Genomic DNA, 24,301 nt, shown 5'->3' with positions numbered 1-24,301 from the left:
GCAGTGGGTACCCACCTCTCCATAGCATGCAGGCTGGGCATCCGCCCTGTACACACATCTGGGGAGGCTTGATGGTGAGCACATCAAAGGCCCAGCAGCCACTGGGATCAAAGATCTGCACAAGCTAGACAGGGGACACTCAGGGCATCTTAGGGGGGTCAAAGGCTGGGAGACCTAACTCTGTCTGCCTTATCCTTGACCTCTGAAGACCGGTTGTGCAGCCAACCATCCCTGTGTGTGGCTGTGGACAGGTAAGTATCAAAGGAGGGCCTGGTCCCTTCACCTCTGCGTGACCTGAAGGGCAAGAGGTGGAAGCTATGATTGGAGGGTAAGAAGAGGCAACTTCATTTCTCTGGTGATGGGATCAGGGAGGACAGTTTTTGGGTTTTTTGCTTTTTGTTTTGTTTTGCTTGTTTTGTTTTATTTTATTTTATCTCTGCACTCCTCAATTTGCTTAACTGACACTTTCTAGTTGAGCAATTCTTAACCATTAAATTAGATCACAAATTTTAATCCAGAAACAATAGATTACACTAATTATAACTTCTCGCCTCTTGCTTACTTCTACAAGGTGCCCCACACTCCTCCTGCCCCCAAAAGTCCTAAAATGCTGTTTTCACCATCCTCAAGAGTGAACACTGTTCCCGGGGTGCGGCAGGTGGGCCTGTTGCTAACTGTGCAAGATCAAGCCAGCGTCTCACACATCCTAAATTGGGAAGAGGCCCCACGCCTGCTCCTGAACTTGAATCCTAATTGGCACCTTCCTGAAGGGGTGGGGCTTAAGAACACCTTACCTCACCCCCTTCCCCTGCCTGTGTTTTCCCTTAAAAAAAAAAAAAAAAGTAGGCCACAGCCTCTGAATATGAAAAAGAAGAACCTAGAATGTGTTCCTCTCCTGTGTGGGCCTTGACAGCTGCTCTGCAACGTTCCTCCCAGCTTTCAGCTCATCCCATACCCGCGCTCATGTCTTGGGCAAAAGGATCCTTATGGCAGAGAGGGCAGATCCTGCCCGGGGCGCTGACCCCAAACCTGGCCCTTGTTAATCCTGCCACCTGGGTGTGCTCTGGGCCTTCCAGCCTCACCAAATGGCCTTGTCTCCTCCCAAAGCCACCTTCCTCACAGGAATCTCCCCGAAGCCTCCTAGTCTCAACTCTTCTGATCCATTTCTCACTGCTTGGTGAATGTCTTGGCTTCTCCCTCCCAGAACACACTGAGTTTTGCTGGAAGGGCTGGGTACCTGGGCCTTTTCAGGACTGAAGTGCTTCATGGACAGCGATCATACCCAATGCCAGCCTGAACAACAACAGGCTAAGGATCTGAGTCACTTTGGCATTTATAATAGTATAGTGAGTGGACAGAGGGTACTATGTTTTGGGCTCTGGGCAAAGGTTGAAAACTGCTCTGTGTTTTTAGAAAAGCCATCTTACTGCCAGAACTGATGTTCCTCAGTTTGTGATCTTTCTGCCTGCCTCCCTCAACCCCCAACAAATTCTCCCTTACTGTCTGTGACAGTACCAAGGGTTAATAAGCCCTGTGTTTCCATCTGTGTCCATGTGTGAGTTGAGAGGGACAGAGAATGCAAGTGGGAAAGGTTTTGAAAACACTAGGCTCAAGGCTGGAGAGCTGTCTCAGTGGTTAGGAGAGCTTGAGGATCTTCCAGAGGACCTGAGTTCGGTTCCCAGCACCAGAGTCAGGCAGCTCACAATTATCTATAACTCCATCTCCAGGCTGACTGACGTCCTCTTGGCACACCAGGTATGCAGCATACACAGAGATATAAACACATTGGGGGGGGGGGGAGAGAGAGACAGACAGACAGAGATAGAGAAATAGAGATACAGCGATAGAGAGATCAGGGAGACAGAGAGAGACAAAGACAGAGAGATATAGTCAGAGAGACAGACAGAGACAGAGACACAGAGAAAGTGAGACAGAGAGACTAGAGATATAGAGAAACAGAGAGACAGAGCCTGAGATAGAAAGATAGAGAGACAGACAGAGAGAGATGCAGAGGGATAGGGAGACAGAGACAGACAGAGATAGAGACACAGAGAGACCAGAGAGAGAGAGAGAGACAAAGAGACAGAGATACAGAGAGAGAGAGAGAGAGAGAGAGCTATAGAGAAAGAGAGAGAGCTATAGAGAAAGAGAGAGACAGAGAGGCAGAGACAGAGACAGAGAGAGACAGGGTAAGAGAGACAGAGACAACAGATTGGATTTCCCTCTATATGAGTTACTGCCGGTTGGGAGTGGTAGTGCACACCTTTAATCCCAGCACTCGGGAGGCAAAGGCAGGTGGATTGCTGTGAGTTCAAGGCCAGAGTGGTCTACAAAGCAAGTCCAGGACAGCCAAAGCTAGAGAAAAACCTGTCTTGGAAAAAAAAAAAAAAAGAGTTGCTGCCATCTTTGTGACTTGCTACACCGCACACTCACCACTCAGCCACCTTCAGCTCTGTGTCAGTCCTTTATATAACGCACTGTGGGTGCATTATAGCCTTCACTGTCATAGGAAACATGGGTGTTGGGGGTAGTGCTTGAGCAAGGTCAATCTGTGGGCAGATGACAGAGCCAAGATAGAATCCCAGTGCTCCCACCCCCTGCAAGGCAATACATTTCAGACTGGGCCTGTGGGTCCCAACCCTACCTGGACTGGCGGGTACAGATGACATGGTCACATGCCCCTTCGACCCCTCATGCCCTGAACATAGAACAGAGGATGCAGACAGTCTGAACAGCATGGAAGAGAAGCCAGCACAGAAGAGCCTGACCTTCGCTTATCAGGATCCAAGTGAGAGGGACTGTTAGAGGGCGGTGGCTATCCTGCAATGACGAGAAGTCCACAGAGGCTGGGTGTGTTGTTCTTGGTCCTAGCTCGGGTGTGTCTGATTTGTGGAAGTGTATCCAGGTGCACATGGCCACTCCCCTCTGCATGTCACACCCAAGTGCAAGAGTTCCATAAACATATGGAAGACCTGTTTATAAGGTCCAAAACAGCAAAGCCATCAAAAGAAAACCCTGTAGAAGGTCCACATTAGCCTGGATAGAGACTCAGATTGGACAGTAAAACCAGGAGCAACAGAAGAAGCATCAGAAACCAGACTTCAGCGAGACCTATCAAAAGCTCCCATTCAGCAACGGGCACTGGCAGAAGGCTAAGAAGACACGCTGAAGAAGGGGAGGATGCCTTTGCAAGTCATAGATCCAGTAAGGGCGTGGGATACAGAATGTGCAAAGAACCAATGGTGCTCAACAAGACACAGCCCAGAGGAGAAAGAAGCAGCACTTTCTGCCTGTGGATGAGGCCGGGAGGTGTCATTGAAAGCTCCCATCTCCCTGCTGTCAGGTCAACCTCAGGTTCCTGAAGAGGCTGGGCAGATATGAAAACAAGCTCTTATGGAGGGCAGGGCCTCTAAACCACTTCCAAATGGCTAAGCAATCGCAAGGAACACTCACGGCGGCCACGAGGCAGGGGGCAGATGAAGCCGTGAATGCAAGGCCACTCAATGTGTATAAATGAATAGTGAGACCAAAGACAGCTGAAAGAAGATTCTCAGAGACTAGGTGCCCACTGAACTGTGAAAAAGAGCTTTCCACAGCCAGAGCCACCTCTACCGCCTGTCATTACAACTGTCAGGACTACCCCAGCCACTGACCTGGCTAGCATCACCCTGGCTGCCACAGAGGAAAGCTCCAGCAAGGGAAAGTGAGGTGGCTGCAATCATGACTGACAGCAGGGGAAGGAACAGCTTTGCTCATCACCTCTGAGGACCACGACTCTGTGCATAAGGCTGCCACTCAGAAATGCCATGCTGAATAGCCACCTTGAGAGTGGCGGCCACCACACTGAGGAGTGGTCCCTGTTAACCCCTGAGATGGCCAGGGCTTCATGGTTCTGGACACTCTGGCGGCGGCAGGACAGGTGGCTTGGGTGGCAATGGCAATCTTGTGGTCATGGAGGAGACTTCTGTGGCCACAGTATTAGTAAGTATGGTGGCAGTATTGATGGCTCTAATGAGTTTGGTAACAACAGTGGTTATGGGGGAGGTGGTCCTGGCTACTCAGGAAAAGGCAATGGCTATGGTAGTGATGGGTGGGGCTATCTCAAGAGTGGCTAGGACAGCTATTACAACGAGGGACAAGGAGGACATTTTGCAATGGCAGTAGCAGCAACTGCGTAGGTGGTGACAACCTACAGAGGTTGAAAATCATTAAATAAAAAAATTTTTTAAATCAACCTTCAGATTTTTGACCCATGAAGGGAGGAATTCAGGAGCAGAAGCTCTAGCCCTGTGTTGTGGAGGCTCCTAACCCTTAGCCAAACCATGAAACCACGGGGCCTTGGTGGAGCCCGGCAGCAGCGATGCTAGAGCAGGGAAGGTTCCAACCACTGCCAGAAGACAAAGCCTAGCCAGACAGGGCAGCCAGAGATGTGACAGGGAAGCCACAAGTGACAACAGACTGAACTTAGAACAGTACCTGTGACTGTCTAACAGGAGAGTTTCTTTTGGGGGATGGGAAAGCTATGGAACTAGTGAGCAGTGGTTTGCTCTAACTAACTAACTACCTAACTACCTACCTAACTAACTAACTTATAGAAGCTTGGGATGTGTTACTTCATTCCCAGTTCTTAACTGCACAGTCTGGCTCCCTTTGCACATGGAAGAGGTTGGTCCCTGGTGGTGTTCTTGTCACTGTCAGCCGTGCAGCTCTGCTGATGATGCCATGGCCCACTACCACTGTGTCTCCCTCCCAGTGAGGGGTCTTCTGGTCATCTGCTCAAACAGAGTTTTCCCACAGAAAAACTAAAGCAGCAAAAGTAGTTTGCTTCAGCACTAAACCTCTGTGTCACCACTCCTGGCCTAGCCCCTCACCTCCTTGGGGCTCAAGGTGGCTTAGATCTGACTAGTAGCCCAAGATCAGGAGCCCAAGAGGATTTGGCAGTGTGTGGTTTTAGAAAAAAAAAATTGTATGCCTTCCAGAAAGCAACTGTCATCTTTGATAGCAAAACAGACCAGAGCCTGCAATGGAGACTGAGCAGCCCACAAGGACACAGAGGCCCTGCAACCCCAGCAGGGCTAGGCCAGCAGGCAGGCCTCCAAGGATAGACCCCAACAGCTCTGCAGAAAGGGTCCTAAGACACAGCCTCTCCTCCTCTGTAGGCTGGAGCAAGGGACCACTCCTCCCCTGACCAGCAGAAATCCAGGCCTTTCTAACTGAGCCTCTCACACCCGAGGCCAGACCCAACCATAGGGTCTGATAGAGCAGGCTACCTGAACATGCCTCCTGCTGCCCCTGGCTTCTCCTTTGGTTGTCTCCTGGAAAGAAGAGCTGGGCCTGCAAGTGGCTGCTTGAAGCCTGGGGCATCTCTTCGCCAGTCTCGAAAGTATATGTGCCTTTATTCTTGTTTATTTTTGTAGTGTTGGGTTCAAACTCAGATGCCTTTGCTGGGCAACAGCTCTCCCACTGAGCTATATCACAGCCTTTGGTCTGTCGAGACAATCTCACTTTGCAGCACAGGCTAGCCTTGGACTTGCAAGTCCCCTGCCTCCATCTCCTGGATACTGGAATTCCAGGTGGGTGCCACCATGCTTGGTTTACAAATTCCTTGTGAATGTCCAAAACTGAATCCAGACCTTTAAAGTCCTAATTTCCATGATGCAGTGAGGAAATAAAATTTACAAGGCAAGAAATCAAAGTCTACGAGCAGGTACCAGGCAGCCCAAGAGGATCTGATGGCTGCAGCAGCACTGGGTCCCCTGCAATCTTCCACCTGAGACCTTGTGAGAACCACTTGTTCCCAAAGGGAGAGCCAAGTTAGTGCATGCCCAGAAAAGCCCTGGAGGCCTAGAGGCCCCTCCCAGACTCTGGCTCTCTCCCTATGATCATCCCCCTTATCACTGGTCCCTCCTTCCTCAGGATCCGTTACTGACATACCAAGCCCACTGGGTGCCCCAATCTCCATCTCCCCTCTTCATCCTCACCATCAGCTCCACTTAGGAAGTCATCTTGGGCAGCTGTGCCATCTACCCATCCATCCACTCTTAGGGCCCACCCAGGGATGCACCCAAGAAAGGTGCTCTGAGAGGGAACGCAAGGCCATGGTCAAGCATATGTACTCCCTGGGAACAGAAAGTTCTGGCGTAACACATGTGGAAACAGTTGAGAATCCCAGCCTACAGTGGTACACACACTCATGCCTGTATCCGTGTGTGTGTGAGTGAGTGTGTGTTGTGTATGCCTATGTGTGTTGTCTGTATACAAAATATGTCTATGTTTCAGTATATGCGTGCTTGTATGTGGCATGCTGTGTATCTGTGACCTGTGTGTCTCTAGGTATTGTATGCATGTATAAGTGTGTAGGTTGCCTCTATGTTTGTGAGTGAGTGTGTGTGTGTGTGTGTGTGTGTGTGTGTGTGTGTGTGTGTAGGTGAAATACAAAAATATCATTTCTAAATGCTGAATAGTTTAGGTGTTGCATTCACTAAGAGCAATTTTTGTTTATTTTACAAAAGCCAGCTTGCCTTTTAAAAAATAAGCACACAGGTTTTCAGGGCTTGAGATGCATCTTCATTGCAGTCCTCAGCTTTCAAATGCACCCAACTAGTTAGAAACACGGTTTGTCCTCTGCCAGTAGTAAAGAGCGCATGCATGTGGGGTGGCAAGGAACATGCCCAGGGGAATATGGAAGTTGGCAACTGAAAGTAACATCATGTCATGACAGGAGATGGCATTCGAAAACAGAAATGTCTGTGCGGGTCCCTGACCCAGGGCACAGCAGCTCCGATAGCCTCCTGTCCTGCAGACATCCTTCATGGCACGGAGCCAGTTACCTCATTTCTGTGAAGCCATCCCCTCATCTTACAGTGGGACACAGTGAGTCCCATAGGAGTTAATACCATTAATGGAGAAGGAAAGAAGAGCGGGATGGAGGGAGGGAGGAAATGAGGAAGGAATTAATTAGTGGTCCTAGAGGGACCTGGGCTTCATGGTACCATGGCAATAGCCATAGGTACAAAACTGCACTGGAAGTGGGACCTAAATCATGCTGCCATCAGGGTTAAGAGTGTGGGGCCAAGCTATACCCCCATACCATGCTCATCCACACCTACGTAGTGAGAGGAAATAGGGCTTAAGGGGTGGCTAGCTAAGGACTAGGTTCTGAGCACTGCCAGGGACAACCCCTTCTTCCACACCTCTCTCCTATACCCAGCTCCAAAGCGCTCCCTAAGGGTGCGCCTCACGAACCCTCCGGCTAACTGCATCTCTCTGCATGTTGACTTCAGCCTCTTCAGGGCTGCAGCCTTGTAGCCAGTTGTGAGCGCTGCCTCATCACCCACATAGCTCCTCTGCTCTCACTCGCCCATCTCTGCTAATGCCCCTCCTGTGCTCCCATAGGTCCCCATGAAACAGGCTCCTCAGAGCTGCTGTCAGCGACAGGAGTGACAAAGGACAAGAAGAGGGAGGAGAACCCTCCATCACCAGGAACACACATTTCCCAAGCAGTGCTGCTGGCACCAAAAGCTTAAGGTGGCATCGTGCCGGCCTCATGCAGTCACAGCACAAATGAGCCTCTGTGGGGGAGCACAGGAGACTCCCACTTGGCCTTCACAGAGAGGACAACTGGGGGCTGAAAATTATCTTAGGGGCAAGAGGGACTGCAGGGACCTCCAGCAGCCCACCCACCTGGCTCAGCACAGCTCCTGCCAGCTCTGCCAGGCTTCCTACCTGCACGGGATCTCTCCCCAGCCCTTCTCAGCAGCACGAGCCTGGACCACCTGCCCTGAGGGTGTCACCCTTGCCCTCAGCCAGCCTCCGTACTCTTGTCCATTTTTTTTTCTTTCTTCCAATAAGTCACTCGTTCCTGCAGCTCCCCAAGAGCCCAGTATCACTAGCCAGGCACCAGCCCGCCTGGCCCAGCTTCAGGCAGTGCCACTGCAGCGTTGCTCCCTTCTGCAGAGCTGGCTGTCTCCACCCGCAGCTCCCACCTCACACCCGCCAGGAGGATGCTCAGAGCTGTGCAGAGAGCCCGCAGCACAGCAACTCAGTTGCGCCACCTCCACTAACCACCACCGCAGCACACTCGCCCCCAGAGAAGGCAAAGCTAAAAGCATGCACCTCCTGGGAAGCCCTTTCTCCTCCACTGTAGACTGTAGAGGAAAAGTGGGACTGTCCAGGTTCTGTCAGCTAGGACAGCCCCTTTCCACAGTCCCTTTATACTAGGTGCTTCCCAGCATCTAGTCCCAACTTCTGCACTTGGCCCAGCGATACACAATAAGGATGCTCACTCTAGAAATGTGGCTGTGTGCTTGCCTTGCTCTCACCATCCATGGCCTCACAGGAAGGTCCCATGCATTAACCTGGAGCAACTCAGATCTGGGACATAGGATGTCCCAACTCTCTTATAGCTCTGCTTTAAGTATTGTGCCAGGTCTGCCTACCCTGGCTAGCTTTTCTAGGTGAGGGTGTGCTGGCCTCTGCAGTGAAGTGGGCCAGGGTCTCAGACTGTGCTTTGAGTAGCAGCAACAATGGTAGAGAAAGAGCCCACATGCTCCCATATCAGCCCACAATGTCACAACTTGGGGCAGAGGACGATGTTAGGTTACCCTGCCACCCAAGGTCTGCTCTCTAGCAGAGGTCAGGAGATTTAGGGCAGCCTGTGTTCAAGGGAGGCTCCACTGGGGAATCCCCTACACCTGGCTGAGCTCATGCCTTCTTTACCCCAAAGAGGGACAGCTGTGTAGTTGGCCAGGCACACAGGTGCCAAGGTACAAGGAAGAGGCAGGAGCCCAAGTATGTAAGGGAAGACAGACAGGGAAGACAGACACGTTTTCCTGAGTTTGAGATCTTTGGTGGGATGGCACAGTGCAGGCTTCGGTGTGCTTTGGGGAGGGATGCTGAGAGTCAGGGAGGCCAGGTGCACTGTCGAAGGAGGCGAAATCACACAGTTGTCACAGCTGCAGCCATCCTAGGGACCTCTGCCCAGGCTGATCCTGGCAGATGCTTTTTTTTAATAGGTGCCACTTAAGCCGTTTCAAAAGCTCCTGGGGCCACATGGCACTCTGGAGCAGGAGGATAAGGAATTCAATGTCAGCCTCAACTATGCAAGAAGTTCAGAGCTGGGCATGGTGGCGTACACCTTTAATCCCAGCACTCGGGAGGCAGAGGCAGGCAGATCGCTGTGAGTTCAAGGCCTGGTCTACAAAGTGAGTCCAGGACAGTCAAGGCTAACACAGAGAGACCCTGTCTCAAAAAACCAGAAGTTCAAGGTCAGCCTTGGGCTACATGAGACCCTGATTCAATAACAATAACAACAACAACAAAAGCAGCCAGAGAGGAACTTTTGTTCAGGGAGGGAAATGGGAAGGATTCTGGGCAGAGTGACACTCCAGAGGAAGTAGAAAGAGCAAGCAGGCTTATGTGAGATGGGACAGGTTGTTTTTTTTTTTGTCCTAATCCAGGATATGCCAGTGTGAATACCAGCTGTGCTCCCCACCCAGGACAAGACTCACAGGACCCACAGGGGATAAAACTCATAACCTTACTGCACATCCCACTCAAACAACTTGAAGACACCAGGGCAGAAGCAAGCAATACTTATGGGGAAAGGGTGAAGTAGCCAGCCTGTCTTAGGGCTAGGGGAAGACAGAGCCTTATCAGAGCCAGGTCAGCAAAGGCTGGGGTGGGAGAGGGTCAGAACGAACCAAAAAGCAAGCGATTTAGAGTGACTGCTGCGAACTGTACAAGCATTTGCCATTCTGACCCGGCATCCATGTTTCTGTGAACGTATCTGAAGGAAGATTAGAAGCACGAACGGAGCCTTGCAAAAAGATGTTCACTGCGATCTTAGTTACCACAGTCTATCAGAGCAGACCCTACCTAACAAAAAGACCATTCTAGCACATGCCAGATCCCATGTAAGGAGGGGCGTGATACATGTTGGTACGCTCTTACATCTCAGAGAGCTATGAGCAAGCGTCAGGCTGTGGAATAGATGCAGGTCTCGAGAGGTTTGCACCCAGTGTGGCATCATCAACATGAACACTATATGGGTAGGAGAAGGCTTAGAGTGTGTTCATGGTTCTGGGCACCGGGAAGGGACAGCTAGAGGGTTGAGGGCTCTTTCTGAGATGCCTTAGCCCTCAGAGGGTGCCAGCCCCAGCCACAGACTTCTCACCTCCAGTACGCGGCCTGTGATGTATTTCTCACAGCCATCGCAGCGGATGCCGAACTTGGTGTGATAGTCAGCCTCGCAGTAGGGCAGCCCGTCCCTGCAATGAGACAGGCCATCAGGAAGGCATGGAGTCACCCACTTGGGCCCCCCCATAACATGCAGCAAAACTCATAAGAGAACTTTCTGTCAACATGTGGGTGGGGCAGCTTTCTCCTACTCTGAACAGCAGCAATTCCTGGGCAGGTAGTATTCCTTCGCCACCAGCTTTGCCACTGCACGATAAATATGAAGACCACCCACATCCCAGATATATACTCAGAGGACCAGGGGCCAGGCCACCTGCCTGCTGGGTGTGAGAGGGGAGAGGGATGGCTCCAGAGACTGAGCTAAGGAACAGAGGCAGCCTCTAGTAAGTGAAAGGTGCTAAGCCACAGACCTGGCTCGTTCCGGGTCCTTCTGACCAGGGCCCAGAGATGGTATAAAACTAGGACAATGATGCAGGAGGGGAGCTGAAGGCCAGTAGCAAGTGCAATACAACAGAAGGACACAGGGTGCCTCTGGCTGCAGGTGGAGGTTCCTGGGGTGAATCCTGCCTTCTGCCTGTGTTTTCAAGTGCGGCTGTATACCCAGTGCTGTTCACAGCAGCATAGAGGGAGATTGTTCCAGAACCTGCACTCAGGAGAGTGGCTGACCCTGTTCTGTGTTAAATGGGCTAGCCATCAGCCCAGTATCATTGGGAGATGGTACAGACAGGATATCCCTAACTTACCACCCTTTTCCCTTGGCACTGTGAGCCTAGCAATAGATGAAAGGCCACAAAGGCAGGGAGAGAGGGCTCGGGGAAGGGAAGGCTTGGGGAGGCGTGGAGATTGCTGGGAGCCACACTCAAGATGTGAAGGGGTTGCTGGGAGGAGACAAACAAACAGCCTTAGACTCAAATGCCCTGTCCGAAGTGTGTCACTTAACATCACTTGACCTCAGCCCCTCCCACAGTAAAACAGGAGAATTTAGAGTGAGGTCATCAAATGACAAAGTGATGCTGGGCACCAGCGTAAGGAAAGCATTTGTCACTGTCCAAGACGACTGGTGCTGCTACCCGCAGTTGTCTCCAGCCATGGGCCACAGCCCAGTAGAAGCTGGTGTGTAGGTGACAGGAGGATGGGTACCTGCCACTCTAAAGCACACCCACTGCTGGAGCTGTAGCTATTGTGAACTCCATCTAGATTTCCCACAGCTATGACAAGCATATCCAGGCTGCTGGGGTTTCGACTGAGTGCCAACACTCCTTCCCTTAGTGCCTGGACCCCGACAAGGCCCCAGAATGAGGGCTGGTGGCTCTGTTACTGTCCTCCCCTGATCTCAACTCTCAGAAGTACCTCCCAGAGGGAGGAAGCATGCAGACCTGGAGACCCCACAAGCCCATGGATCTCCAGCAAACCCAGGAAGTTCTTAGATACCATCTCCATGGCAACACCAATGTAATCTCCCCCTCAGTTCTAGGATGGCTCTGGAGGCTGCTAAGTAACATGCTGGTGTGGGTGAGCCACCAACGCCCTGGGTGGGGGGTGGCACCTGATCAGGGGAGGGGGAGCAATGCTACCATTTTCTTCAGAGCCCTGCACACCAGGGCTCTGTCTGCCTGAGTCACTCCCCACAGTATGGTCGTGTTGGAGGCCCAGGGACTCAAGCTCTACAGAGTCATTCATCTGAATGGAAGCTCACTTTGGGTTGGGGACATCACTTTAGACAATGTTTCATTTTGTGATCAGTTGGTCAAACGGTATTGTAATCAGGAACACGGAGAGGTCCCTGGTACTCTCCATTCAGTCTCCTTGTGGCAGAGCGTACTGTCAACCTGGGTGCCAGAATGTGCATATTGGCAGCTGAGCCTCTGAACATGTACTCCTGAACATTTGTGTGTGTGTACATGTGTACACACGTACATGTATGTGTGGTTCATTTTTGTGCGTATACATGGAGGTATGCATGTGCACATGTGAGTATGTATGCGTGTGTGTGTGTGTGTGTGTATGTGCATGTGTACATCAATTATATGTGTGCGTGCATGTGTAGGTGCAAGTCTGTGCATGCAGTTGTGCATATTAACTCTGTGCAATCTTGCCAGTGGACCTTTTTCAACTATCAATCCCAACTTGGATTCCAATTTTGGAGCGTTGAAGAGGACCTTCCTGTGCTGGGGGTGGGAGACTCTGTCAACCCCTAGCTCCAGCTCACTTCACCTGCGCTATAGGGATTTTCTGCCTCATCTCCCTGATCCCAGGGTTAAAATATACCCTGGCATCAAGATGTGATCCCACAGCCTCTGGCGAATGCTCTGTCCCCTTCAGGCAGGTTCATCCACTTAACAGCTAGCTGGGGGAGCAATGACTAGGAGATTTACCAAAGCCCATCTCTGCAGATCAGAGCATATAGCTATAGGCTTGCATGTTCCCATGGGTATAGGCAGACCTAGTGAGTCCTTGCAGCTGGCGTTTATCAGCTGTTATGTGCTCCACAGGGCATGCAGTGCCAGGAATGTCCAGGCACCAAGCAGGTGGCAACATCCTGGAACAGGGAGGCAGGTATTTTGTGAAGTCAGAGCTGGCAGCCCCACTCCTCTGCCTCTAGCCATAGGTCAGAGCTGGAGCCTGCAACCCACTTCATCAGGACTTCTAGGAAGGAGGATGAAGGCTGTGGGGACCAGGGCAAATTTTGGCCCCTGCTCTTTATCCAGCATCAGGACCAGCTAGCACACCAGCACTGGACGCCCCTGCCCCACCTGCAGTATCAGGCAAGGCCTTCCTGGGTCTGGCTCTGCCCACCACACTCACTTGCTGATATACTCTGCATTGAGGAGTTTCCCACAGGTCTTGCACTTGAAGCAGCCCAGGTGCCAGTGCTTGTCCAGAGCCACCAGGGCCTGGCCATTCTTGATTTCTAAGCCACAGCCCCCACAACCTGGAACAGAGAATAAACACAGGTATCTTCATTGTAGGCCCAGGGGTCTTCAGTCTCAGCAACCCATTCAGGGGCACTCAGGGTGACCGGGACTCACTCCCTCAGAGCAGCCATAGAGGAGACAGACAGACACAGTAACATGCTAAAGGGACCTCGTCTTGCAGCTAAAGGGAGCCCTTGCTCAGCCCATGGGGAGGCTTGACCCTGTGTAAGGAGCACTGACAATATGCAGCCTGGACAAACCAAGGTGGAGATGAGACCTAGCCTTCTAAAAGATGGGGTCTGTCATGATGTAGAACCATAATGTCACACCAGGGTGTACTGAGGTGTAGGCTGGCCTGGGACCAGGCTACAGCCTGCTTGATGAGGTGCACCAGAAACTTCTGGTGGCTGTACCGCCATTGTCTGCTGGAGGCTGAATGTTGAACCTGACCATAATATGCCGTCTCACCAGAGGGGCGCCACCTTCCTGAAGAGTTCTGAGTCCCAGCCTTCACCTCCACTCCTTGCCCCACATCTCACCTGCTTGGAGCCCCATCCTGGGGAGTCCTTTTGATTTACACATCTTCAGCTCTTCCTCTGGCTGTCTAAGGCCCCTGCATTTGGTATTCTCTTCCTCCTCTGCTGTCTGTTCTGACCCCCTAGTCTGCTGGGGCCACCCCAGGCCCAGGTAGCTTCTTCTGCACCTGCCCTGCTCATCTCTACTTCCTCTCTCTGAGCCCTGCCCCCCACCCCTGCCATGAAGGCCAGCATTCTTCATTGTGTGCTAGTACCCTGCTCTGAGCCCCTGACCAGACTCCCCAGATGCCTCTTCCTTCCCAGCTGTGCCTGCCCACGTTCCGTGTTCCTGGGCTCTGCTAAGCCGTCACTCACTGAAGGATTGTGAGAGCTATGAGCAAAGCAGAATGGGCAGGAGGTATAGGGTGAACATGCAGGGGTGACTGTGGGGACATGTGCATCATGTATGCATGTATTTGGGTAAGGATGTATAGGTATATTACATGCTGTGTGCAGCCTTGTGGGCACACTGCCTCTTAGTATCCAGGGCTGGGTTCCAAGACCCCAGGGACACTGAAGTCTTGTCTAGGAAGAGGCATAGCCTTTGCATATCAGTGCACACCTCCCACAGGCTTAAGGCTTCATTGACCAGTGCTATCTGGAGCACCCAGACTGCAAGTGAACAGTCACTACACTGTGCCCAATGGGACTAAGGACAGGGGAGATGTCTGCACATGCACAGTACAGACACAGTTTTGGGTTTTGTTTATTGATGCAGAGTAGTGCATGCTGAACTCAAACTCACTATACAATTGAGGATGACCTTGAACTCTTGATCTTCCTGCCTCTACCCTGCAAGTACTGGGATTACAGGGACACTTAACTGCTCAAGGTTTTATGTAGTGCTGGGCCACATTCTGTGAGCACCACACTAGCGGCTCCCAGGCATGGATGATTTGTTCCCAGAGGAATTTTAACAAGATCTGGAGACACTTTTGATGGATCCACATGGGGGCAGGCCTCTGTGTATGCAGTGCATGCCATGGGGGAGAAGCTAAGCCTCCTGCCTAGCCCCACATAGTTGCCACCAGAGAAACATGGCCCCAAACACCCATAGTGTTGGGACTGAGCAGCCGCTCCGAGCAATGGCTGGTCTGTGAGTGACACCACACCAGACTGCTGTGAAGGCCAGGAGAGGGGCCTCCTGCAGAGGTGTCAGAGAAGCAGCCTCCAGGTGAGGCTGCTGAGGCTAACTGCCTCCCGCCTGTTGCATAACCACCGCAAGTCACTTGTGTATGCTCAGGAAAGGGAGACACTCCTGTGGACTAATAATAGCTCTGATCCACTAAATGAAAAACCAAGCACAGAGCCTGGGTGTGAAGGCTGGGACCTCATGTATGAATAAAGGCGGGTACAGATGCCATCTACCAGAGAGCCTGGCTCTGCGCTAACTACTGCTGAGGTCAGAGCTGGGGCTGCTGCAAAGGGCCAAGGCATGACGGAAACCCTGTTGCCACCAGCCTACCTGATGGTCTAGAAGAACAGGTGGATGACTGTCTGGGTTCCCATGCCTGGGCCCTGCAGGAGCAATCTGTGGCTCTGAGCCACTGTCAAGTTGCTCTCAACAACTTCCCCATCCCTGTCCCCTGAAGGGTACATAAGGAGTGTTGTCATGGGAATGCAGTGCTCACTGCCAATGCCTCTGGTGCCCTGGTAGTCCTGCATGGCTCTGCCAGTGACATAGAAGTTGTATGACAGTTACTGTCACCAAGATGGACTTGGTCTTGTGCCAGCACCAAAAGGGAGGGCAGAGAAGAGACTGGGAAGGCTTCCTGGCGGAAGAGACCTGGAGCTGAGTGACGACAGAAGGGACATGGCATGGAAAAGCCGAGGTGGCTGTGACCGGCATAGCCTGTGCAAAGGTTTAGTGGCAGGAGTGGGGGTGGGGGGATTTCTTACTAGGTCCCCAGTGTTCAGTGCTCAGTGTGCTGGTCCCACAATGTTAGGCTCCACCCCAGGTCCTATAGAGGCCACCCCAGCTTGTAGCACAGCATCCACCCTTACAGAGGCCTAGCAGCACTTACTTCGGAGGCCCTGGGCCAGGTGAGCACTGCTGCCCAGCGACGTGGGCGGAGAACACTTCTGGCACATGCACTCCTTCCCGTTGAAGGTCACACGGTCCCCAGGAGGGAAGGGCAGCCTGAAATGAGAGTGGACATCCTGTCGGCCACTTCCGGCCCTTTTCTCCTGCTGTCTCTTCAGGGCATGGCTTACTGCCTTAACAGACAGTCCTCTTTCTGGGCGACCAAGAACCTATGCAGACTAGGCTGGGCACAGATCCCAGCCTTGCTGGCTGGTCCTGCAACCTTCTTGGCTCTTGGCTCTCCTGGGTCCCCTGCAGCTCACAGATGCCTGCACTTGTCACCTGCTAGTGCTGTGGTCTGAAAGATGCCATGTCTTAACATGAACATGATGTACCTCCCCAGGTAAAGGGGACTTTTGGAGTGCGTGGGAGTCTGTGACAATCTCTAGTGTGCGCTGAGTCATACACCAGCTGTGCCACGTACAGTGCATTATTCAGCATTTCCATGTTCCTGCTTCTCACCTACAAGAGAAGAGTAATGGCACACACCACAGGCTTCCATCCCTTGTGGGACATGCTAGCCTAGATAGACGCCAGGGTTATAAATGCCCAGCAGCCATTCCCCTACAAGCTTAGAGATATATTCTGGAAAATGCACAGCAAGTATAATTAGTATCACTGGGCCATGGGACACCTGGCTAGTACAAAACATCCCCAGGGCTCTCCCCCACGACCCCGCTTCCCATATTCCAGACAACAGAACCATATACAAGTGTTTTGTTCAGTACCACACAGCCAAGATCTGCTCGTGTTGCCACTCCTCGTGTCACCAGTCTATCCTTTTTCATGGCTGAGTCTTACTCCAACGCATCAGTTAAAGGGCACCTGGGTTGTTCCCACTTGGAACTAATGGCACCTGCATCGCAGGACCTCCTTCCCAAAGTGGTCACACCTACTATGTGACTCTGTCTCCAAGGAAACGGTACCACTTCGTGCCTTTTTGCTTCATGACCACACCAGCCCTTGCGATCACCCACCGTACGTTGTGTCTATATCAGCAGGTACAGATAGCATTTCACAGTAGTCCTGGGTGATGCCCCCCGGCAGCCAATGGTCTTAGTGTAAGCGTGTTTTCTGTATCTTTTGGTCATTTGTGTATGCTCTAGTGAGGCATCTGTTAAACCACCTTGCTCATGTTGGACGCTCTTATTGGGTTGTAAAAGTTCTTTACGTATTCAGTCTGTATTGGTTATTTCCTGGTTGCTATGACAAAATGCCCAACAAGAAGCAACTTAAGAGAGGAAGAGCTTCCCTTGGATCGCAGTTCAAGGGCAGAAGCCCATCATGTCGGGGAGGGTGTGGAGACAGGACGGGAGGCTGCTGTTCACACTGTTCCCAGCCAGGAGGTGAGAGTGACTAGGTAATGGGGCCAGGCTATAAACCCTAATGCCATGGCCCCATGACCCACATCTTCAGGGCTCCACAACTTTCCCAAATGGCACTCTGAGCTGGCGACCAAGTGTTCAATCACATGAGCCTGTGTGGGGACATTTTTACTCAGGCCACATCAGGGTCTATCCTCAGACCCCTGGCTCTCTACCTGCTTTAGAGTTTATATTCGCCGCTTCTGATGCAGAACTTCAGTCTGTAGCCGAGGCTAGCCCCAACGTCAGGATCCTCTTGCCTCAAGCTCCTGAGTAGTGGGGTTGCAGGTTGTGCGCTGACATGCGTGGCTGTTTTGAGATTCTGTTGATATCCTTTGACATTATTTCCCTCCAGGCTACAAAACCATTATTCGGTGGCAGGGCAAGCCAACTGGAGCCAAATTCAACTTAGCTCTTGTGTGTCCAATAAAGATTTTGTCTTCATCTTTTTTTTTTTTTTATAGTGCCTGTTTATCGATGTTCACTATTTTCATGCCTCACTGTACCATCCAATGAGGTTAGTGTATCCAGAGCTACAGCACCACTATGGTCAATTCTGGGATATTTCAATCACCATTTAAAATGACATTTTCATCAGCAAGGTCATCTTTGGATCAGTTTAATCATCCCTCAGAGTGGCCTTGGGCTCTGAGTCGGCCTTTGTCAGAAAAAAAAAAAAAATTGGCTAAGTACAGCACTGTGTAGAGGATTTTATTTTCCTTTTGGCACTTACAGACATCTTCTTATCACCTCCCAGCATGCATAACTCCTGGTGGAGGTCTGAGTTCATCCCCGCTCCTCTGCAGACGCGATGGTTTCGAGGCGATTTCTGCTGTGGTAGTTGTATGTTTCCTGTGTTTTTAGGTTTCTTTTTTTTCCCCCCTTGCAATCTTTAGCAGTGCAGCTGTGAACACCTGGTGAGGTCTTTCTGGGAATGTTGTACATAGGGTTGGCTGTGCACATCTGGGAACTCTCTTTTTATGGTCACTGAGATGTTTGGGGCTGTAGGCTTCCGGTTTTCATCAACTCTAGACAGTTTTCATCCATTATTTCAAAATGATTGATTTTGGTTTTGATTTTTGTTTTTGTTTCCACTACCTTCAGAGGTAGTCAAACAGACATACAGACAGACCAATGGAGAGACAGACAGTGGCTCTACATCCAGTCCCCTGTGTGCCAGTGTGGACGCTTCTACTGCCATTGTTGGGTTTCCAGCCATTTCTTGCGTGTGCCTGATCACTTCAGGAGCTGCATGTTTGGCATCTAGGTGGCCAACGGCTTCTTTCTGCACCTCCATAGCTCTCCCACTCCTGGACACAGAGTGGACATGGCTGTCTCCATGCCAGTGTCTGCTGGTGTCACCCATGGTGTTCTCCGCTAACCTTTCTTCAGGCTTGGGTTGGCATCTCCTCTTGGGGTCATTACTTATGACTAAAAGGATGTTGTAGATTTTACGCGGTTGGGTGCAGAGTTCTCACACCTTCCTGTAAGGAGGGTGGGCTCAGGAGGCTGCCAGCTTCTAGGGACATGTCAAGGAGGCTCACCTTTCACCTGCAGAGTTGGTGCACAGCAGCCCCTGCTCTGGGGCTGACTGAACCCCATCAATAAGGGCTACCCCTGCAGTGCACAACAAGGACCTCAGTGCTCAGAACTCAGTGTCCCCCGGGAACTGTGCATCGCACAACAGCCTTGGCAGCCCTCATCCATCACCCACTGATGAGTGTTCACTGTCAGCTTGACTGGATTAAGAAACATCTGGCAACCATCACAGTTCACCTCTGGGTATGTCTGAGAGTGTCTCTAGAAAGGAAGCCCATCTTGAATGTAAGCAGCAGCACCACCATTGTGAGCCCACACCAGCTTGGGTCTGGTCTTCTGAGGCCATGGGGCAGGGCAAAGAGGGGGCATGGTGAAGAGAGGGAAGGGCAAAGAAGGGGCGTGGTGAAGAGGGGTGGGGGGTGGGGCTTCCTCCACGTTTCATGTGGGCATTTGTCACCAGGGCATGAAGTCCTCTTGATGGAGACATGGCTAGATATTTGGCCTGAGACTCACAGGCTCATATATCCTGCCAGAGCTACCTTTCCATTCATCTCCTCACTCTGGCCAAGAAACACATCACTCTAGTCTCAGCTGTCCCTCCAGATTCAACCTCCATCAGGAAGCAAGAGTCTGCCCTGTGCTTTGCTGCCCTTGAACCCGGACTCCGGCTCCAGAGTGTGCTTGCTGGCAGCCAACTCTGTGTGTGCCAGCTGCATGTGTGGTGGCAGAGCCCCACCCCGACCTACAACCTGCTGTCTGTTGTCACTTGTAATTTGGTAGGTTTCCCAAGGTGAGCTCTCAGGCTAGCCGTGGCTGGGCCCACCTCATAAGGATTCCACATAGAAACCACTATGGTGTCTCTGGACACTTCTGATCCAGCCACACTAGGAAGCACACAGCAACTCTTCCATGGGAAACATCCACCGCTGAGCTTCCTCCCACCCCCACCCGCACCCCCCTTGGTGTCATCTGGTCAAAGGCTCCATTCCGGCCTTGGGTACATGCCATGACCATAGATGTCTGTTTAGAAAGGACGTGGGAAACACCATATGAGAATGACACAATGACTCCGGGAAATACCAAAGCTCGCTCTGCTCTTTACTCGGCCTGTGTTTGCTGTCCAGGGACCCCAGGAAAGCTACCATTGGTCAGCAGGCACAGGTAACCACAGGCCTTGCTGCCAGGGTGGCATCCAGACTCCCCATAGGGAGCTCACTTGCTCTACGCCAGGCACCTGGGACCAGAGCCAAGTCTCCCAGTCCCAGCCATCTCCCAGTCACCTGTGATGAGATCATACCATGGTATTGAGCAGGACACAGCCCCAGGAAGGGTGAGGATGCAGGGGAATAGGACATGAGGAGAGAGGGAGGAGGGACTTACTGGGTGGGAGGGAGGGAAACGGGAGAGGAGCTACCCAGTGAGGCCTCCTTAGGGTCTGCTTCCCATGTCTGGAGGAATCTAAGAACCTGAGATTACAGGGCCGGAGCCAGTGCTGTTGGAGCCCTGGGGCCCAGCACCCATGGATTGAATGAATGATGGGAAAAATATGGATATAAAGGGCTAAGAGACCTTCTGGGGCAGTATCAGGAGCTTGGGGATGGGGCTGGGGGCTCCAGGGGTGCTGGGAACAGACAGCAGTGGGTGAGGATCAGGCAAAGGGCAGGTGTCACATGTGGAGTCCTGAGCTAGGACAGTGACCATGTGGATCTGAGGACAGTAATGTATGAGATTTCTATGAATAGTGTCATGTCATCTGCAGGTTGGGGCACAGGGTGTAGAGCCTGGGCCTGTGGGTGTGGGTGGGCATGGACAGACTACCACCTAGGCAGGCAGGGCAGGAAGTAATGTAGAAAAGGGCAGAGCTGAGAACAAGGACAGGACGGACTAGGGATGCCACTTTGAAGACCACGGGTAGCCAGGATGTATTACAGGGTTGGATGGAGGCAACTGGGGCCTGCCAGGAGTCAAAAGATGGTTGAGGGCAGGAGGGCAGGAAGGCAGGAAGGTAGGACGGCAGGAGGGCAGGAGGCTAGAGCTCAGGCTGGGGCTGGGTAAGGGGCTGTGGTGAGGCTGAGCTTGGGAGGTTAGAAGGCTTGACGAAGGTGCCAAGAGATGGCGTGCTTTTGTTCACAGCCAGCTCTGCCTTGAGCCCACTCTGCGAGACCTCCAGACAAACTGCCATACCTCCTGGTGCCTGATGCACGAAGATGGAGTCGGGCCAGGGCTTGGGGTGGATGTAGCAGGGAGGAGGGTGCAGAGGCCGGCAGGGCAGAGGCCGCTCACCTGCAGACAGCGCACACGAAGCAGTCTGGGTGGTAGGTCTTGCCAAGCGCTGACACCACTTCGCCTTCAATGAAGCGGTCACAGCTGAAGCAGCGAGTGCCATAGAGCCGCTGGTAGTCACGCGTGCAGATGTGCTCGCCCTGTCGCACAAAGAAGCCACCCTCGGCCAGGTCACAGCCGCACGCTGGGAAGAAGATCAAAGGCTAGGTCAGTGAAGTGAACAATTCGTGCCTCGGAGACAGGTGATCCGACCCAAGCCCACCTGATGCAAGTTTCTACAAATCCAAGTGGCTAGTGATACCTGGGACAGGGCTCCATGGACAGACACAAGCTCTCCTGCTAGTCTAGAGTCAAATATATTTTTCTTGTGGAAGCTTCCAGAAAGAGACACTGAGAAGCTAAGGGTAGGACCAGCTTCTCACTCTTGCTAGGACATAATGAGGTCCTTTGGCCTCTGAGATCCTTTGAGCCCCTCCAAGCTGTTCCAGTACTGGAGAACAGGTGAGGTGTGTGTGTGTGTGTGTGTGTGTGTGTGTGTGTGTGTGTGTGTGTGTGTGTGTGTGTGTGCGCGCGCGCGCGCGCGGATCAGAGACAGAGAGATAGAGACAGGTTGGGTAACTTTATTTTCTATGTTCAGCTCTGGGCTGAAGGTCCCAGTGGAAGACAAATAGGCTAATACTTGGTCCCCCAGTCCACAGGGAAACTTCCCAGTGCCTCCCTGTTTCATCTGGGTTCCCACAGTCCTTAACCTCTGACCCTCACTGTATGGCAAAGCCAGATCCAGAGCAGAAGGAGCAGCCTCAGACTCACTCTGAGTCACTCATCCCTTCTCCTAACACACGCTTCAGGGGGCAGAGACTGCTGAGGCCAGTGGAAGAGCAGAGAGGACCTGCAGGCTGTGGGCTGCAGTATCCATCCTGGGACTCCTGGTCATCAATAGCTGGCAAGCCCGAAGTCAACTTCTGAGGACTCCTACGCTCCTCCCTCATAACCCACTAGCCCCAGAAGCACATGCTAGTCAGTGTCTCAGATGGAATAACCTAGAAGTTTCCACAACAATGCTGTTTGCAGGGCTGTGGCTGCTGGTATAAAATTAGAAGGGCCCTCCATGCCATGCACATGCACAGAGGAATGCCAGTGTCAGAGTTACATGGTGACACCCCTTCCAGCCCACTGTCTCAGCCTACGGCTCTTGTCACCTTTGCTAGCCTGGAGCCGTGCTGGGTCCCTTCTCCACTCCCAGTCTGGGAATGAACCCAAGGTCTAATCATGTCCCCACTATAGATCAAACAAATGTCCCTTTTGTATGAACAGGCCATGGGGATGACAGATCTGCACAAGATTGTATTGCCAGAGCCTTGGAGACAAGATTGTCACAAGTATTCAAGGCGCTGACTCTGGCTGTGTCTGCTTGTCACAGCTGTGACAACACTGGTGAGTTCTCCAAGGGGGAATGTATGCAGGGGGCAAAGACACGGAATCAAGTGAGCCACACTGTAACATAGGAGGAGGGACAAAGACACCCTGAGAGCCTCCACCGGCTCCTGGCCCTGCTGTCGCCATTGCCTCCTGGTTTCCAGCTGACGTAAGGATTCCAAGGTCACCCCAAGGCAGTGACATCCCAGACTCTGCTCCTAAAAATAAAAAGTCCAAATTCACCGTAACTCAAGTCCCTCGCCGAGACAATGTGTCTCTATCACATTACAGTTTGAGAAGGATCAGGTTAGCAGAGGCCCGTCAAGTTGGGGAGGTACACATCTTTGGGTACCACAGGGTTTGGCAGCAGCTGGTGAGAAGCAGGGCTGGGATCACTTCCTGGAATAATTCTTCTTCTTCTTCTTCTTCTTCTTCTTCTTCTTCTTTTTCTTCTTCTTCTTCTTCTTCTTCTTCTTCTTCTTCTTCTTCTTCTTCTTCTTCTTGTATATGTTCATGTGTGTATGGAGGCCAGAGGTCAGCATCAGGTGTCTTCCCCCAGTTGCTCTCTGTTTTTGAGACAGGGTCCCTTGGCTTCCAGTGAGCCTTTTCCATCACATCTAGGTTAAGCATACCCACACCTAGATTTTTCTGTAGCTGTTAGAGTTCTGGGTTCAGGCAGCAGATAGTGGCTGCTGCTCTCTGTAGCAAAGTCTCCCCAGAGCCAACGTGTCCTTTCCTCTGGTTAGGCTGGGAGTAAGGCGCCCACACTATCATCCCAGGGTTGCTATTACAAAGGATTCTGGTTACTTTTGACATGTGTGGTAGATGGGGAAGGGGCTAGAAAGATGGGGTGTCATTGTGAGAATTCATCTTGGTTAAGGAGCTTGTCATGCTAGGCCTCCCTCAATTCTGGTGGCTCCGAGACATCACTAAAGCCCAACCAGCTGCCCATGCCCTAGGATGAGGCCTCTGAAGGCAAACACCAGCTTACCTCAGCAGAAGGCAGATCCCTTGGGGGTCCCAGAATGAGGTAAGAGCTAAGTCAGGCTGTCCTTGTCACTACCCCCATAGGCCACGTTCTCCTGTGGAGGCTGACCACCTAGAGCTGACAGCACCAGGGGTGTTTTGGGGTGGCCCTTTCTGCAGAAAATTCTCTTTCCAAACACCAGGACTGTATACACTGTAGTTAAGCCAGAGGATCAGAGTGGAGCTGGTGGAGTTCCATAGACAAAAAGGCCCGGGAACATCTCTAGATTCAGGGGCCACAGAAGGATGTGGAATCAAAAACCCTAGAAGATTCTTGCTCCCTCGCCCCCTCCCCACAGTTGGTCCCCTCGGGTCACCTCCCACCTGGGGTGGCCTTGTTCCTGCCTGGCAGTATCTATCTTCACATCACAGGCGAATGCATCTCCTCTGTGCACTGCCTTCTGGAAGCCTCTGGACCCTCCTGTGGACCCCTGTATCCTAAGGACCTGACTCCTACTCTTTCTATCCAAACAGCGAACTTAACATTTTCTCCCTTCATTGGGGGCCACAGTGGCAAAGGCAATGCCCATCTCCAGTCAGCCCAGGAGAACACCACTGCATAACCAGGGGCACATGAATAGGGCTCCTTTCACATTGTCAGCTCTACAAGTCTGGATGCCATGTCCAGTGGGTGGGTCCTGCCCACTGTGCCCTGTGGGTTCTTTTTGTCATGTTTCTGGGGAGTTGGATGGAGGTGTGTGTGCTTGGTACCCTGCATGCTGGTGAAGAGAGCGCTCCAAACCTGATCACATTCACGGAGATGCTGCACTCACAACTTTAGCCCCTCTTCTCACTTTATTTAAAATTATATTAGGCTACTTTTCATAAGTGACAAAAAATGAATGATTTTCATTTAGAATGCTTTCAGTGCTACCACAAGAGGGATGCGGTATTTGATGTAGT

At 51.9% G+C, this 24,301-nt stretch overlaps 1 protein-coding gene across 2 annotated transcripts in view; it reads right to left on the bottom strand.

Moving 5' to 3' along the window:
• Ablim2 (actin binding LIM protein family member 2) overlaps window positions 1–24,301 on the bottom strand; it is a 127,374-nt gene that overhangs the window by 60,261 nt on the left and 42,812 nt on the right. For both annotated transcript variants that reach the window (XM_051165394.1, XM_051165393.1), the window contains exons 3-6: window positions 20,957–21,140; window positions 15,712–15,827; window positions 13,003–13,129; window positions 10,175–10,268 (exon numbers count right to left, since the gene is read on the bottom strand). In XM_051165394.1, the coding sequence (XP_051021351.1) occupies window positions 10,175–10,268; window positions 13,003–13,129; window positions 15,712–15,827; window positions 20,957–21,140 (521 nt within the window). The remainder of the gene's footprint in view (window positions 1–10,174; window positions 10,269–13,002; window positions 13,130–15,711; window positions 15,828–20,956; window positions 21,141–24,301) is intronic.

This window comes from Acomys russatus, chromosome 22 (assembly GCF_903995435.1).
Source record: "Acomys russatus chromosome 22, mAcoRus1.1, whole genome shotgun sequence".
Classification (NCBI taxonomy): Eukaryota; Metazoa; Chordata; class Mammalia; order Rodentia; family Muridae; genus Acomys; species Acomys russatus.
This window is presented reverse-complemented; position numbering and strand designations above follow the sequence as displayed.